Source organism: Neofelis nebulosa, chromosome X, assembly GCF_028018385.1.
Source record: "Neofelis nebulosa isolate mNeoNeb1 chromosome X, mNeoNeb1.pri, whole genome shotgun sequence".
Taxonomy (NCBI): Eukaryota; Metazoa; Chordata; class Mammalia; order Carnivora; family Felidae; genus Neofelis; species Neofelis nebulosa.
The window spans coordinates 110,580,720-110,598,841 of record NC_080800.1 but is presented as its reverse complement, the minus strand read 5'-3'; the positions used below and the strand labels follow the sequence as shown (position 1 = coordinate 110,598,841).

The 18,122-nt window shown below is 46.4% G+C and overlaps 1 protein-coding gene across 1 annotated transcript in view; it reads left to right on the top strand.

Moving 5' to 3' along the window:
• Positions 1-545: 545 nt before the first annotated feature.
• Positions 546-18,122, top strand: part of GPC3 (glypican 3) — a 422,633-nt gene continuing 405,056 nt past the window's right edge. Inside the window, exon 1 of the mRNA XM_058714569.1 lies at positions 546-855. Coding sequence (XP_058570552.1) covers positions 681-855 — 175 coding nt within the window. The 5' untranslated portion in view covers positions 546-680. The remainder of the gene's footprint in view (positions 856-18,122) is intronic.

Sequence of the window (18,122 nt, the reverse complement as noted above, 5' to 3'; positions counted from 1 at the left end):
CAGGAGGCCTGTGGCGAAGCGGAGAGAGGCCCCGAGGCCGGGGAGCCCCGCGCACCACGAAGAAGGATGGAGAGGTTGCAAAAATCCTAAAGGGAAAAGCCCTGCCGGCTGTAGGCCAATGAGCGGCGGGAAGGAGGAGTGAGGCTGGGGAACTTCTCCCAGAGCCAGTCAGAGGGGACGGCTGCTGGGAAGCCAATCAGCGCGCCGGAGCCCGCAGCCCCTCTGCAGTAGTTATGCCAGAGCGCCCTGGGTAGAGCGGCGGCGAGCGGGCAGCTGGGCTGGGCCGCCAGGAGCCACCGCACGCGCTCGGCGCCCTCCTCCCCGCCGCCCTCGCCCCGTCCCCGCGCCGCCGCGTCCCCGCGGGCCCCGCGGCCCCGCGCCCCGCACCCGCGGGCTCGCCACCGCTCGGCGGCCGCCGCCCCCTGGCCGCGCGCTTGGCCTCGCCCCGCCCCGCCCGGTCCCCCGTCGCCCCGCCCCGCCCGCCGGCCCCGCCCCGCCCGAGCCGCCGAGCCGTTCCCGCCCTCGCCCCGCGCCCAGGTAGCTGCGAGGAAACTTTTGCCGCGGCTGGGTAGCGGCACGTCTCCCGCTCCTCAGGGCCGCTGCCAGCCTCGCCGGGTCTCGGGACTGCTCTCGCTCCCGCTGCCACTCTCCCGCGCTCTCCTCGCTGCCCGCGAAGCAGGATGGCGGGGACCGTGCGCACCGCGTGCTTGGTGGTGGCGATGCTGCTCGGCTTGGACTGCCCGGGACAGGCGCAGCCCCCGCCGCCGCCGCCGGACGCCACCTGTCACCAGGTCCGCTCCTTCTTCCAGAGACTGCAGCCCGGACTCAAGTGGGTGCCCGAAACCCCCGTGCCAGGTGAGGAGGAGTCCCCGCGCGCGTGCCCCGCGCCGGGCGGTGAGCCGGGGTGGGGGTGGGGGGGGGGCGAGTGGCGGCCGTACCCCGAGCGCGCCGGCCCCGCGGGCCGGCGGTCGTACGCCCCCGCCGCTGGGCACTCGGGAGCGGTCGCTGCGCCCGCGGCCCGGCCAGGTCTACCGGGGGAGGGCGGAAGGGTGAGTAGGGATCGTGTCTGCATCCCCCCGACTCTCTCTGCTGTCGGGGAAGGTGCGGGTGGGAGGAACCGCGGGGATGGCCTTCCCGCGAGCGCCCATTTTTGGGGGGAGGGCGGGAAGGGGGGGAGCTGCTTTCCTGGGCCTCGGCGAACTGCCGCCCCACAGCCGAGCCGGTGCCTCGGGCGTTTGCCACCCTCGCTCGCACGAACGTGCCAGCATTTCAGCCTCAGCTGGACCGCGGCTCCGGCCGTTCCCTCCCCAACCTGCCCCCACGCCCTCCTTTCCGCAGCCTGGGTTCCCGGGGCTCGCGGGCCCAAGTGCAGGCAAAGTTGAGGACAGATCTCCGAATCCGCAGTGGCAGGTAGAGACACGCTGGGGGAAACTTTTGAGTAGGTGGGTCCCCGCGATGAGGAGGACCGATCCTTTTCCTTCAAAACAGCGTCCCTTATCTAGGTTGGCAAAATCGCTTCGGAAACGGTGCTGCTGGCCGGGGAGCAGGAGTCCAAAGATGATTTAACTCCTCCCCTTCTCAAATTCATCTGCCTTCTTGACAGGCTGGACCCTGAAGGGGAGATGATTTTAGGTGGAGGAAAGTTTCCGAACGCCTGCCTTTTGTTCTGCACAATCAGATCGTGTTGTAAGGGCGTATTTTAACCTTAGCTCAGGGCTGCCGCTGTCAACAGATGAATATTAATGGCCTCGCGTGATTGACTGTCCCGCGGTTGGACTCCTAAAAGCCTGCTTTAGAATCCAATTAGGACAAGTTGCTACACTGACAATGCGGGCAAGAAGAGTTGGTTTCAAACAGGTTAATTTATCGGAGGTGCGCCCCGCAGCAACGGCCGGTGGCAGTCGCAAACCCCGCGACGTCTGTGGCCTCCGGGGTCTCTTTCCCGACCCGTGCATCCGGCGGGGCGCGCGCCCCGCGCTTCGGAGGGATCGGGAAGCAGCCCTCGTCAAAACTTGGCTCGTGGCTCTCAACAAGTCAGAGAGGCGGGTCCGATGGTCGGACCAAGTTGTGAATGCGATGCGCGCCCTGTGGGCGCTAGCAGCCAGCGTTCGCTAGCGGGAGGTTACCTAGGCAGCCAGCGGCGCCCTCAGCCCTCAGCCTTTTCTTTAGGTGGATGAAAAGAGCCAAGCGAGCCTGCTGTTTGGTTGCAAAGGTAATCGGTCACCCCTTTTGGCGACTGAAATGCATTTGCGCGTACGTTAAATATTGCTTGGCAGGATTTCGCTTTATGGGAGGGGAGAACTGCCTCTTCCACTGTTAGGTGTTAATAACGTACCGCGTGGGCGTGTGCAGGAGCCGTAAGGGGCAACCTATGAATCGGTTCCACAGAGCTGAAACAACAGGCGAACGTCTCTCCCCTCGAAGTGCCGTGGTAATTAGATTGCTAAGGCCAGAGAACACTCTTTTGTTGATAATGTAAAAATTGGTCCTCGCAGGATGAGTGCCCACAAGATGAATGGGTCCAGGGTTGGGGTTGGGGCCACATTTGGCTGATTTGAAGCCAGGGAGTAAAGGCTGTGCTCAAAAGAAGAAAAAGACCAGAGGGAACACGCCGCCGATACTCAGTGAGCAACCCCCTCCCTCTACGCACACTCGTGCTGGCTGGTGCTGGCCGTCCCTCCTCCTCCCCAGCTCTCTGGCTGCCTGCCCCTTCACAGCATCTGTATACAAGTACCGGGACGGCCCACACACTGCGTGTAAGAGATGTGGCCTGGGCCTCCTCCCTCTGAGCTCCCTTGCTCCCTGCCTAGGGATGGCCATGCTGCAGAGAACAGGAACTCCTAATGGGGATTTTTCCTTTTCCTCCAGTATTTCCCGAACTCTGTAGGAAAAAAAAAATCACTTTCCAAGGGTCTTCGTAGAAACCCAGCTTCCCTGCTTCACTTGTATTTAACAAACACGTGCCGTGGTGAGCTCTACGTGGCCGGCACTGCTTTGACTCCGGCTGGAGTAAGGCCAAACTTCAAATACGGTGATACCCATGCCGCTACCATGTATCCTGGCTTTTCGGGGGGCAGTGCAGATTGCCAGTACTCTGTCTTGGCACGAAAACCGTGTGTCCTGGATTTCACTTGGGCAAATGTGGTCACTGTAGAGTGGAAAACATGGTGAAAATCCTAATGTCCATGTGTGGAAAGAGCTCATCAGTATTTCAGAGAAGAGACGATAATGGCAGACTGAATACAATGGCAAGTGCATAATTTCAAAGTGAATAAATGTGTAATTTGCTGCTGTCATTCAGTGGTTGGAAATTGAAAGAGAGCTGCAAATTATTTGATAGTTATGAACCATCAAGATGACCGCTTGACTTTTTTTTTTTCCATCTATATTTTAAGCCGTGTTCAGTTTTCCCGCTTCACTGTATTAACTGCATTAAAGCTTTCTTTGTCCCAGATAAAATGAGATTTGGTCACAGTAAGGAGAAATCCTGGAGAATGTCCTGTCTCACTTAGGGGGAGCATTTGGGATTGACTGCTAACTTCGGCCATTAGCAGAATTGGGTTCGAGTGGATAAGGTACATTTCTTATGCTAATATGGATGAGACTAAATGGCGTTTGAAATCAGCCAGCCTAAACAATAAATCACTGGTGTTGAAGGGGGCTACACCAGACTTCCACAAAGCTGATCTAAAGCCTTACAATCTCATGTTCCCATTTCTTTTAGAGCGTTCAAAGGCACGGGATAGCAATTCTAAATAGCATGTCCCCCAAATCCATAGATCTTTTCATGCCCCACTCTCTTTTTTAAGGATTTGTAACTTGGAAAGCACCACAGATGGAAACCAGGCACACAGAGTTAGCATTTGGCAGAAAAATCCATATAACTGACTTTCAGTGTAGCTCTTTTGCCCTTATTTAATTTAGAAAAATTCAGAAAAAAGCCAATGAGCTCATAAGTCTAGATGTTTATTTTGTTTTGCTTAACCTACCCACAGGCGCAATCAAGAATGGATACAGTTTTAGGCAAGGAACGTGAGCTAGTAATCAGACAATGATGTTTCCAATTGTCTCAAGGGAATGTTACAGAAGTCTGAAAAAAAATTCCTCTAAACAAAAATCAAGTGTAATTCACTTTATGAATGCCATACACCACTTTTGTGGGGGGTGGTGGTGAAGGGGACGGACCGGAATGAGAAAATCAAACAAACCGTGGTAGTGTTGCAACTCCCCAAAGATTGAGGGATCTTGCCTTAGAGGGCCTTGGAAAGTGCGGGAACCGATCCAGAAGGCCAAACTCCGGTATGGGTAAAAGGCAACCCTGAAGAGCCAGGATGGACTTGGCGTTTCTCAAAGTAGATGAAACGACATAAAAATCAAGATCAGCATTCTCGAAACAAAGAGAGAGTGTGCTATTGGTTGTTGTTGTTTTAAAGAGTGAGAACTAGCAACCGTATCTGGGTGGCCAGCTGTGGTTCCCCCATTCGTTTGAAGCAGTTAGTGGTCCTAGCGTCGAGAGGGAGAAGAAGTGAAGTGTTGGGAGGGTTTTCTCTCTTCCGAGACCGCACCAGACATTTGGGCCAGCAGGTGATTCGTTAAAACTTGGAAAAAGTCGTATTATTGTATGCTAACTGGGAACGGTTGGGAGAATCCTTTCGAGTGTGGTCAGTGTACTTCTTCCACGCGCCCCGATGGTCGGTCCCGAGCTGTGCGTGGAGGGAAGCGTGGATCCGATTGAGGAGATAGCTGCTGACTTGGGCTGCAACGATTGTGAGAGTGGCGCCCCTTGGCAGGCCCTGCACGAGGTGCTGGAGGTGCCGAGGGGAGCAAGACACAGTCCCTTTTGTCAAGGCCGCTCGCATTCTAGCGGGGGAGCATACGCGTAAACAGGCTTCTCAGGAAACTTGTAGGATTAAACAGTGTGAAAAGGGCTAGAAAATACCTCCAGGAAATTGGCTGAAATGGTCACAATAGCCAGCCTGGGCAAGGGAAAAGAACTGAAGAGATGAAGTGGGAGATAGGGCGACCGCTCTTAATAGGGCCGCCATCTTACAAAGTTTTCTTAATTCTTGGAGCAAATTCCGTGTTTGTAAGCATTAGGAGATGTGTGCACGAGATAATTCTGATGGATGCTAGATGACACAGATGGTGTCAGTTTTGCAATTTTTTTTTCCCTATGGGCTGGTAGATTGCATCCAATATTTTGATGCAATATTTTTGAGCATTCTGCTACTTTCATCTTCAGAGTCGCAGTGTTTGGTGTTCACTGTAGCCTGGAAAAAGGCTGCTTATTACCAACCTGGGAAGAAAGAGGCCTGGATTTGTCTGCTATGAGACAAGACAGAAAATATTTTTTCTCCTTAAATGGCAACTATCAATGACCATGCCAACTTTAGTGTTTGATGCATGTACAAAAGCATGGGTCTTAAGAGGTATCTTATTACTCATTTCTAAGAAAATTGAAGATAATCACTTATAACTTGTGCACCCGATACATCATTTGGAAAGAATTTCACTAGGGATCATATTGCTCAACTGAAAAGTTCTGGCACGCTGAATTTGTACATTTTTGTGAATGCTTCCTTTACTCTGATCTCTCGCTTTTTTCTGCATATGGTTATTTGTATGTTTTAGATTAGAAGCTTCTTAAAGGGAAAGCACTGCATTTGATGCCGTGTTGAGCACAATACCGAGAGCACCATAGGGCAGTTAGGAAATTATTGACGATAATAGAATTTCTAGATCATTATGTATTCGCTATGAACTCTCAAATACTTTCCTAAGCTCTGTGTCATCTGACTTATTTTAAAAGCCTAAGTCCAGTTTCTTCTGGCACATTATTGGGATGTGTGGACAAACTTTTCAGGCTACATATATTTTGACTGGAGAAAGATCCGGTCTTTCCTTAGTTAGCTGGCAACGCATACCATCAAGAAGGGCTTATTAATGTCGAGTACCCAAAGAACAGATTGAAATTAGCAACATTGTTATGACTGGTTTAGTATCATTACAGATCCACAATTATTATAGCACATAAACTGTAGGACAACTCTTAAATCAAACTCTCTTTGATTTCATGTCAGCTAGACCTTTCTCGTTAACGTTGACATTACCGTATTTGGGAGTTGAGCTATATAACACATGCACAGACCTGTTGAAGTACCCCACACGTTTCTGTAACCTGGGATCAGAATTTGTGCTCAGGCTCAATTCAAGAGACCGTAGTAGGAGCCAACATCTATTCAGCCCTAGCCAAGCTTGCAAATGGGTTTGATGTTTTGGGTAATCTAGGGTCTAATGGCCAGTGTGGGCAGAACCCTCCCCCCCACTCATCTGCCCATATTTAGCAAATTGTCTGGCTTGAAACAGGATCTCCAGCACTCCATTAAGAAATGAGCATCGGAGAATAGAATCCAAATCACGGGCCCCAGACTGGCTTTGGAGACAGCATAAGGTAATGGGAATTTACCTTCTGAGATAGAATGTCAGGGAGAATGCGATTCAGAAAGCAAGGTGAAGGTGGGCATACCGACAGAGAAAATGTGCATTTTGAAATGCTGCGTTTGAGGGGAAAACCCTCACTGGAACATTATCGTCTCGCTTGAACACCTTGTTGAATACAAAGTAAAGAAGATTTGGTTCCGTACTTCCAGTTGGGCTGATTGAAGATCAATTACTTGGGTGCCAATTAGTAGAAATACTTGTCTGCCATTTTTAAACAAAAATGAATCCAGATTGATTACCAAGAAAGGCATTTTCACTTCTGCCTCTCTTTGTGTGTAGCTGGATAAAGCCTTATTGGAGAGTTTGTATTTTTCCTCATGAGTAAAAAAAGAGTCAGTGTTAGGACCAAAATGCATTGCCAGTGTTCCAAACAGTTAATTACTTCCAGTAGCTGAAATTGTATTTATATGCTAGATTAGTAAATCTCCTAAGCTCTTTGAAGTATACTTAATAGGCTTATATTGATAAATAATTGATAGGAAGGGAGATAAAATACAAGTGAAAGTGGCAAGAAGAAGGCACAGGGAAGTTAAAGCCATTATTAAAGAAACCCCCACTCATTGTATCCTGTCTATCCACCTGAAAGTTGAATGATGTACATTTCTCAGAAATGATGGTTCTGAGGGCCGCCTGGGTGGCTCAGTCGGTTTAGTGTCTGACTCTTGCTTTCATCTCAGGTCATGATCTCAGGGTCGGGGCGATTGACCCTGCATCAGGCTCCACGCTATGCATGGAGCCTGCTTGAGATTCTCTCTCTCCCTCCCCTTCTCTCTGCCCCTCCCCCCGCACATGCGTGCGCATGTGCGTGCTCGCTCTCGCTCCCTCTCTCAAATAAAATAAAACGAATAATGATAATGAAACATAAAATATTTTAGAAAAAGAAGCGATGCTTTTGAGAATATCCTGTGTTTTTCAGGATTTTCACAATGAAATATGTGTTTATTTCTTATAAATCCAGAATGAGGCAGAATTTTAGACTACAATTTTAATTGGTCTTCCTGAGTCTGTCTTGTGGAAATAAGTTTATGACTGGAAAATTAGAAATTGTGAGTATGGCATCTTTCAGGCATGTGTTCCTTTTCATCTGTATCTGCAGAATCTAGCACAGAGCATAGTACAAATCGTAGGTGCTCAATAAATATCTGTAGACTGAATGAATGAATGGAGGTAGAAATGTATTACAAAGAAAATTTCCATGAAGCCAATATTTAAGTAGTTGATTCACTTTTACTAATATATTAAGGTTTCTAAAAAAGTAACTATTTTTCAGGTCAAAAATCCATTTGTTGTCTATAGGTAAGTGTCAAAGAACTGCTTTAATTCACGTGGCTGCACTCTAATTCCCTGAAAGAAGTAGACTAGCCAAATCTTACGAGAGGTAAGTATTCTGTGCTTGTCTACAAGGCTATTCTAAGTAGTTTATAGATAAATACATCTACGTCTACATAAATGCATACATTTCCTTTACAAATCTGTGGTATTTAGGTTCCAAAAATAATGCAGCTTGGTGGCACTTACAGAAACATACAAGGAATGTACGTAAGTTTTTCTTTGCTCTTTGGTGTTCCTTACGTAGAACATCGAGTTTCATAAGTGTACATTTAGAAGGACATAATCCAAAGTGGATATTCAGCCATGGAGATTTTATTGGAGTAGGATAAAGGGCCTCATGAGAGTTCTCTTAATTTCTGTATGCGTTAGAGCAGACTTTTAAAGTCAGCTGAGAAAACTCAACTAGTTGGCTAGGGATGACCCACTGGGAATTCTTTCAGCTAGAAGCCCAACTAGGAAAGAGGGTAAAAAAGAAAGGGAGGGTGTTCTTTTGAAAATAATATCAGAATTGCCTCCTTAATTATGGTTCTGCTCCCTCTCCCCTAAACTCTTCATTCTGGTGCTTGTAGTATATAGCAGCATCCTGGGATTCCTCATTGCTCTCTGTCCAGTTTTGGTTTGGATGATCGAAGCTGAGGGAAACGTGGGGAAGAGAGGAAGGGTTAGAGCTACAGATTCAGGGAGGACGTTCAAATCCCTTACCCTGGCATGTATCAGAAAGTTCACTGACACATAACAGACTTGAAAGGAGTAGAAAACATTTGACTTTGGAAATTTGCATGTGCAGAGAAAATGTGGAGATATGCCCCAATTGCATCTGGGTCACAGAAATACTCTTTGTGCATGTCTTGGTTTTGTGAAGTACATAGCTTATTCATAGCATCTGCCAGACCCTACAGTCGTTGAATGCGGGAGCTACATTTGATTCATCGTGATATCCTCTAGAGTGGTGAGTAGAGGGCCTTGTACAGAGTTGTTAATAAAGATTGGAATGAATGTGAGAATAAACGCCTAGAGACACAGTCTGCAGGACTTGACCGCTGTTGAATGAGATCCTAGGATCTCTGGATGCATCATTGTCTAAGTTGATCTGCGGTAGGGACTGCGGATGGGGTGGTGGAGGGGAAGCCGTTTTATTTGTTCTCTGTGGCCCTGGGAGCCTTGTTGCCCCTCTTTCAAGATTGAAGTGGGGGGGGGGGGAGTGACAGATGGAAATTTTACCTACAGATTTATCTAAATGTGGTCCTTGGGGGGAACCTGGCTGGCTCAGTCGGTGGAGCATGCGACTCTTGATCTTGGGATCGTGAGTTCAAGCCTCACATTGGGTATAGAGCCTACTTAAAAAAATAAGTATGGTGTTTGGATATGTTTTATATGTATTTATATTTATATATTTATATGTATGTGTGTATTCATAGATTATATATGCACAAATATTCTATATTTCTATTTTGATAGCAACAATTTGTAATCATGTGTTAAACTGTTTGAAAGTTGTTAATTATTACTGTTGGTAGTGAGAGGTCTTTGAAAAAAATTTTTTTTAATGCTTATTTATTTGAGAGAGAGAGAGAGAGAGAGGGAGGGAGAAAGAGGCAGAACGCGAGCTGGGGACAGCAGAGAGAGAGGGAGACACAGAATCTGAAGCAGGCTCCAGGCTCCAAGCGGTCAGCACAGAGCACGATGCGGGGCTCAAACTCACAAACTGCGAGACCATGACCTGAGCTGAAGTCGGATGCTTAACTGACTGAGCCACCCAGGCGCCCCAATAGTGGGTGGTCTTTTACAACCATACCTTACATTTGTGTCGTGAAAGCCTTGCTTTCATATATCTTATGTACAGACAATGCAGTCACTCACAAAGTGTCCGCAGATTTTGAGTTCCACTAAGCGGTTTGGTTCCAACACACACACATACACACTCACGTTTTTACACTCATACATACCAACATACAATATCCCTACATCTGTCCATCCTTAATAACCTAGAGAATAAGCCTAGCTTACCCTGGGAAGAGATAAGGGGTACAGCTTTTCAGAGCTCGAGTAAACCATTTTCAGTTGGATTGGCCCCAAATTGTTGCAGAGCAAATTGTCACTGATATCATAGAGCTCATTTATTAAGTTCCATCATTATCCTAAGTACAGAGATGTGATCGCCATTTAAAGCAGTGGTGGTCAACCCATACTGTGAATTTGGCTCATTTTGGAGAATGACTTCTAGCACTGGCTGCATAGCATGTTGAGCTCCATAGAAATGAGAATGTGACCCAAGAGGCAGTTTCCAAGTTAGCTTTCATGGACTGATTGTATTGGGGACCACATTGAGTTGTTTTGGAAAACAGATGGAAATTCTCAGCAAAGGAACCTACTAATAATGAACCTTATATGCTATCTCTGCATAAATATTTAAAAGTTTTTCATTCATTCTCTCCTTCAGCCAACATTCACTGAGCACTGATTCTAAGCCAGGGACTGATGGTGTGAGATAAAATCACTGCCTATAAGGAAAACCAGAGATGTCAAGGCAGTGCCATGAGAGCTGTCATGGAGCTGGGCACCATGGACGGATCTGGGGGGCTGTTGAGCTGTGGAGGAGGGGTGCCCCGCTGCCCTTCAGTTGGCTGTCATGTAAGGGATACGCAGAGGCACAAAGAGACAAAATGACACATTTGCTGGGCTGGAATACTTTGGATTGCTTGGCGAACAGCTGTGGGGAAAGGAGAGGAAAGATGAACTGGAAAAGTAGGCAGGAAATGCTGAGGAGTTTCCTCGGGCCGTGTCCAAGCATGATGAGGAGCCATGAAAACATTTTGAGAAGAGAAAACATATGGAAACTGACCGGAGAGTGAGTGGTGACAAGGAGTTTTAGTAATACAGGTGAAGAAGGAGGGCAGTAAATAAGGGAGTAAAAGATAAAGTTGAGAGACCAGAGGAAGTGGACCAGGTAAGTCTAGAACTTGCTAGTTTTTCTGGGTGGTGGGGTATGGCATATAATAGGTGGTCAGGAAATATTTGTTAAATAAATGAGTGAAATATAGGAAGAATATACTTTTTAAAATATTTTTAAACTAAACTCTACCCCCAGTGTGGGGGCTTGAACAGACGACCTTGAGGTCAAACATCACATGCTCTACCAACTGAGCCAGCCAGGCGCCCCAGGAAGAACATATTTTTAAGGGGTGAAATAATGAGTTTGATTTTGAAGGGGCTGAGTTTGAGGGGTTCTTTGATCATTGAGGCAGAAATGTCTGCTAGACAGTTGAGCCTGTGTTTTGGATCATAGACGAGAGAGAAATCAGGGCTGGGGATACATACTTGGACATTAACAGAATATGGATGGTAATTGAAACTCTGGGAATAGATGAGATCACTGGGAAATAGTATGTATACTCTTCTAGAGTTCAGGAGAAGCATAGTTGGGACTCATCAGCATATAGGCTTAAGTTGGAAGTCATGGGTGTGGATGATATTTTCCAGGCTTTTGCATGTGACACATCTTAAAATGCATTTTGCCAACATCTGGTGATTTAAAAAAAAACAAAAAACTGCCAAAGACTTCAAGAATTCTCTTGATTAAGAGAAAGTATGAGTATATGTTGTCATGGTCCAAGATTTTGTAAATAAGATAATGCACTACCAAATGCACGTGCGTGCGCGAACACACACACGCGCGCGCACACACACACACACACACACACACACACACGAGGGTGGGGGGCATGTAGAGAAGTACATTTGAATCAAGGGATTGGACTTCTGTTATTTTTGATAGCAGTAATTAATAATTTGGTGTGATCTTTAAACTGTTGGCAAGTTGTTAATTGTTACTCTTAGCAGTGGGTGGTCTTTCACAACCATTTGTGTTGTGAAAGCTTTGCATTCACATATCTTATGTACAGACAATGCAACCACTAATAAAGTGTCCCTAGCTTCTGAATTCCGCTGACCTGCTTGCTTCTGACATAGAGACCCCTCTGCACACTACCCCCCTACCCCCACTAGCTGGGGAGCAGCGTCTCACTCTGGAGAATGAAAGCTGTAGCTGTGTGTAGCTTTTGGAGCTCTGGTCTCTATTCCACGGCAGACTGGGCCCTGCTGGCTGGTCTCTGAAACATGTGGTTCCAAGCAAATACTAGGCATACTTGTGTAATTGGGCTGATCTTGTCTTCAGTGTCTATGAAGATGTAATGTTTTCTTTGGTTGCGGGGAGAGAGGGTGGTCTAATGTTCTGTTTCTCTGGCATGAATAGTTTCTTTAATTTCCCTTTTGGTTAAGAGATTGCCTTCATTGGGGCTTCTACTTTCATTCAGTGTAAGCTTGAAAGCCCTTGATCTCTAGCTGATTGAAAAAAAAAATTTTTTTTTAATGTTTATTTTTGAGAGAGAGTGCGAGTCGTGGAGGGGCAAAGAGAGGGAGAGGCACAGAATCCGAAGTAGGCTCTAGGCTCCGAGCTGTCAGCTTAGAGCCCGACATGGGGCTTGAACTCAGGAACTGAGAGATCATAACCTGGGCCGAAGTTGGACGCTTAACGGACACAGCCACCCAGGCGCCCCTCCAGTTGATGTTTGGAGGCCACTTTCAGGTTGATGGAATAGTTTGGAAAGGCCCCAAGGGAAGAGCATGGAGACTACCATTTACTGAGTGCCTGCTATGTGCCAGGTGCTTTACGTTTAATCTCATTTAATCTACACAGCAAACCTGAAAGATAGGTGGCATCATCTCCATTTTACAGGTGAAGAAACTGAGGCCCAGAAAGGTTTCCTTTCCCCAGGGTTGTGTAAGCGGCGGAGCCACGATTTGCATCTGGATTTGTCTCACTTGATAGCGCATGGTCTTTCTAGTATGCCCACTGGGTTCTGAGGGGGAAGGAATATGGTCTGGATATAAAGCATTCGACTTAACTTCCCACACTCCTTTGACTTTGTGACATTTTTTTGCTCTGGGCTCCTCTCCTACTCCAGAGCTGATTCTCTCTCTGCTTGTTTGCCTTCTTCCTCCCACCCCTTCTTAGACGCAAGTGCTCCAGCAGCCTTTGTCCTTTGCCCCTTCTGTTCTCTCTCTGCTCATTCCCACACCCATTCCCATGGCTTCATTATCTTCGCTGTTCGAATGACTCCCATATCTCTTTCCAGCCTGACCTCTTTCTTGCTGTCCAGTTCAGAATTTCCTAGTCGCCCGCCGAGCATCTCCATCCAGAAGTCCTGCCAACGCTTCACTTTCAACAGAGCCAAAAACTAGTCCATCATTTTCTTTTCCTGTCTGCACAAACCTGCCTCTCTCCAACATTCTGCATTTCTGGTGATAGCAACTCTGGTACCCGGGCCTGAAGCCATGAAATCATCTTGGACTTCTCTCTGTACACATCTCTCACCCAAATGAAATGGCTAAGTCCTGCAAGTCTGCCTCCGTCGTGTCTGTCCGTCGCCCTTACGTCCTTGGCACGTGTGCCCTCTAAGCACATCAGGCTCCTATCTGAAAGGACCCTGTTAGTTGTCTGCTCCCAAGCCTTTGCTTATGGGCCACCTGACTGTCTGCCTTTTATTGATGCAGTCATCTAGTCCTACCCACTTTTCAAGGCGGCGGTGCGATCCGCCTCCCGCATGAATCATATCAGGATTCCCTATGACACTTCCCTTTGAACCCTGGCATCACTGTACTTCTCCTATGGCCTTGGGTCTCGCTGGCTCTTCTAATTATTTATACACTGGGCTTCCTACTAGAGGCTTCCTCCTTAAAGTGTGGCCCATGCACCAGTGGCATCGGCATCATCTGAGAGCTTGTAAGAAATGCAGAAGCTCAGACCCCATCCCAGACCTGCTGAACCACATCTGTATTTTTAAACAAGATCCCCAGGTGATCTGGATGCACGTTAAAGCTGGAGAAGGGCTGCTCGCAAGTGTAAGCTCCTTCAGGGCAAGAACCTTGCAAGAGTTAAGGGAGGGTTTTGCACGTAATAGATCAATGTTCTTTTGATTTCTTGCATTTGTGCTGGCTTCCCCATTCATTCATTCATGTGGCCTCCGAGACCCTAAACACAAGAAATTTATGTGGGGAGGGAGGAAGAGGAAGGAGAGAAAGAGAGTGGGGGAGAGAGAGAGAGAGAGAGGGAGAGAGAGACAGTCAGTGGGGGGAGAAGGAGGGAGGAGGGGTAGAATGAAGGGGCTGGATTGAGCCTGTATGATCTCTGCTCAGCAGCTGATAACTTTGTGACTGCTTTGGAAAACAATCTTTGCTCTCCCAGATGGTTAGGACCTCTTGTCTACTCCTTGGCTTAATTTAATGTGGCCAGAGGCAAATATCTTCGGAGACCATTATGCTCTTACCCTAGGGACCTGATGGTCTCCCACTTTCTTTTTTACTGGCTTTCTGGGCTGTACCTTCTCTGGCCATGCCCAGAAGCCAGACTGGAACTTTTGAAGTGATTCAGAGAGCCATGGAAGAACTGTGCCCAGTGTTTCAAATAGTCAGTCCCTTCTGTTTTCAGAAACTGATTTTCTGCTTTGTTTTCAAACTTCAAAGTTTGCTTCTGAAATAAAGGTTTATTTTCCCCCACAGAATTCTGAAGGTTTTATACAAGTGTTAATTTCTAAAACCTAAGTCATTTCTTGCCTTTGAAACTTAAGTGCTGTGGGTCAATTTAATAACGTTGCCTGAAGGTTCTTTTGGCCTTCAAAAGCTGTCAGATTGCCTTTCTTTGTTCTTTGAGAGAGTAAGGTTGCCTCATTCACAAAGCTTGAAGGAGTTGAAACCAGCACTTACGCAATCATGCGGTCTTCCTCCACCCCGCAGGGATATCCAGTTTTATTTTCGAGCTAGGTCCTAGTGGCAGTGAGATGTGTTGCCAACCGACAGTTCTGGGTGAAAGTCCCCAAAAGCCCATCACCATTTATTTCATGGAGTAGTGTTAAGAAGTAGCCCAAGTTACCGAGACACCCGTAGCTAAGGGGAACAGTGGATGTTCTGCGCACACCCATCGCTGCCCTTCTGGGGCTCAGAATAGCTCCAGAGCTACTGAGCCCTCCCCCCCCCCCCCCCCCCCGCCCTTCATCATATGCCGGACCGCTTCCCACATCTTCCCTTTTCGTCTTCCTCCCTTCTACCCTCACACACTCTCTCAACTGGTTATAATTTAGAACAGAAGGTGTTTTATGGTTTGTTATATTTATTGAATGGTTTTCTGTTTCTTGTTCTCTAAAAAAATTGGATGAGTGGAATGTTTTATATTTTCCTATTTTACTTTTAAGTTGTATTTCCTTTTCCTATAGCTCCTGATTTCCTTTTCTCCTCTCTCTCTTCCCGCACGTTCCTCTGCCTCCTCCACATCCGCTTGCCCTCAGTGATTCTGGAGAGAAAACAGCCTTTCCATTTCTGTCCGCATATTTGGTTTGGGTACCTGGTGACTTCTCTCGGGATATTTCGAAATTTGATTCCTTAGTTTGGAAAGACAGAGCTCTAAAATATGCACCGATTAATTTACATTCCACTTTCTAAGAACTCTGAGTATTTAAAAGAGTTTGTGTGTGTGTGTGTGTGTGTGTGTGTGTGTGTGTTGTACAGATAGCACAAGGCTAAATATAACTGACTGGAGTATCTCAGATCATTGCTATGTAGTTTACATTCTCTCTCACTTTGTCATAATTCTCAATGAATGCAAATTGCATCTTTGTTCTTAGAAATCTCTTTTCTTCCACTGAACTGCCTTTCCTTTTTCTAAAGATCAGGGAGCCCCTTTGAAACACTGCTAATGTGGGGTGGAATTGACACGTAGCTCGTAGGCTAACCAAACGTAGCTTGCTTTTCCCTGATGAAGTTATCACGTTTCAGGGCACGGTGCCACTTGCAGGATTTTATGGTCCTAGTTTCAAGTTTGACTTCAGGTTAAAGAGCGTATTCCGATTGGACTATTCCTTGGAATTTTGGCTTTGTCTTAACACTTATGGGAATCTTTTGTTTGGCCTGTATCTATTATCTCTTCCGGGCTTGGCCAAGGCTGTTAGGTTATACACCTACGTATAAATATTTAACAAGATAAGTTAGACAAAATGTGCTTGAAGATACCTCAGCCCTCCCACCCCCATCCCTGCCCCCGCCCCTGCTCAGTTTTTGTGTAGGGTCACACATGGTTGCTTTATCTCACATGTTTGGATTTGGAGGACATTCCTTTGCACTTTGCTTGATAGACACAATGAAATGGAAGCGTGCGAGTCCATCTTGACTACCAAAATGGTAGCACCAAGAAACAGGTAACATTAGACTCCTCTTCCTATTTTTTTCTAACTGGTTATCCAAACTCCCCTAAGCCAGAGAGTTTTAGGTATGAGATTGTGTGTTTTTAAAGAAAATATTTTGGATAAAGACTAATGTTCTCAAGTCAGGAATAACAATTAGTACCATTCATTAATCAGGGGCATGTTTTGACTTTGAGTCCTGGCTAGGAAATATAAACTGTGAAAGTCACACATATATATGAACCTCAGGCAAATTTATGACTTGTCAGCCTTTTAAGGTTAAATTCTTAACCCCAAATCGGGGCTGGCTTTATATGTGGAGTCCGGCACATTCCTCGGGGCCACTGAACACCCCCCCCCCAGCCCCAGCCCTTTGCTTCACAGCAGCTAATGGCCTAATGAGCAAGAAGGATTTCTGCCTCTTATCAGCTGCCTAAACAGCAACAGGAAGGCTGATATACAGAGTATAGGTCAAAACCTCAGTTCTTAAACCAAAAAACTATAGGCTCAGTTTAAAACTCTGGATATGTGGTATCGCTGTAGTTATCAATGCCTGTCAGTGAAGGAGCTGGACACTTGAGTTCAACCAAATAGTAATAGTTGTCAGAAGTATGAACACTCTAATTAATTTTGCTAATAGTTCGTTCCTTCTTTGTTTAGTTCTTCTATAAATAGCCTTCATATAGGCTTTAATGAGCTTTTAGTTTGCGCCTGGAGGTTATTATGGTCATGCGGGGGTGTTTTGATTGTCAGATGGTGATGATGGAGGCAAGGGTATTTATATTTTGGCCCGGAGTTTGGAAGGGGCTGCCAAATAAACGTAAATAGCTATTTACTACTACTTTTATTTCTCTTTAAACCGAGTTTTTGAATAAATATGCACTCAACTTGCCACGGGAGTCAGAGACAGCTTTGTGCCTTCTCATATCGTAGTCAGACGTTTTAAGGAGAAAGAGTCCTTGCCTGTTTCTGAGAACCACTTGGAATCCAGGCTCAGACTCACAGAGAATAAATATTTTAGGGTATTCAGTGCCCATTATAGTGAAAGCCCCTTGACTTTCATCTTCTGCATTTGCATTTTGTCAGAGACAATAATGAAAACATTTTTTTCAGATTCCATCCTGTTATTGAAAATCCTATTTACATAAACAGGCATTGTTGTGGCTTAGGGAAGAATGTGGGGTCCCATTCTTGAGCTCCTTGTATATCTTTGCTAAGGCTTGTCTAAATAGAAGTAATGACGCTTTAGTCTAAGCAGCTTTTCTCATTTAGGTAAGCAGGGTGGTTTGAAATTTCAGTTTACTAGATAATTGAGTCTCTTCTTAATTATTTCAGGCATGCAGGTTGCTCTCTTGATAGTAAAGACCCTAAAAATCTAGTAATCTCCTCAGGCATCCATTTGGTAATAAAATCCTGTGCATTTTCAGGGGTTAATTTTCATGACAATTGTGCGTCCCCTCCCCACCCCCACCCTTGAAGAAATCCTGCTATCTTTTAGGGCCTTGGTCTCCTCACGTTTGCCAAAGCGCGTGCGCGCGCGCGCGCGCGCGCGCACACACACACACACACGTATATATGGGTGTCGCTGGAATGACTGGATCTAGAGGGAATTTAAATGTATTCAGATTCATGCTCATTACACAACTTTCATTTAGAGTTTTTAATAGCCTTGTCATATTTCTCAGAAAATCATCTGCCTGACTTTGCCAGGCTTGGTTTTCTGCCCTGAATGAAAAACTGAAGATCAGCAAAAGTGGAGCCTAACTATCTCCTATTCGATCCTTTTGATCAAAAAAAAAAAAAAAAAAAAAAAAAAAATCTCACAGGTCATCTGGGGCGGAGTGAGGTGGGAAAAAGCTAAAAAAAACAAAAATAGCCCAGGCTGCCTTCACATCTGCTAGTCATTCCCACTGGTGTGACTTCAATTCAGCAAGTTTTTATTGAGCACCTGTGGTGGGGGCGGTGCTAATAATCGTTAACATTTATTGAGCCGGGCGCTGTGCTAAGCCTTTATGGGCAACATCCCGTTTAACCCTCGCCACAGCACTACCAGGTGGG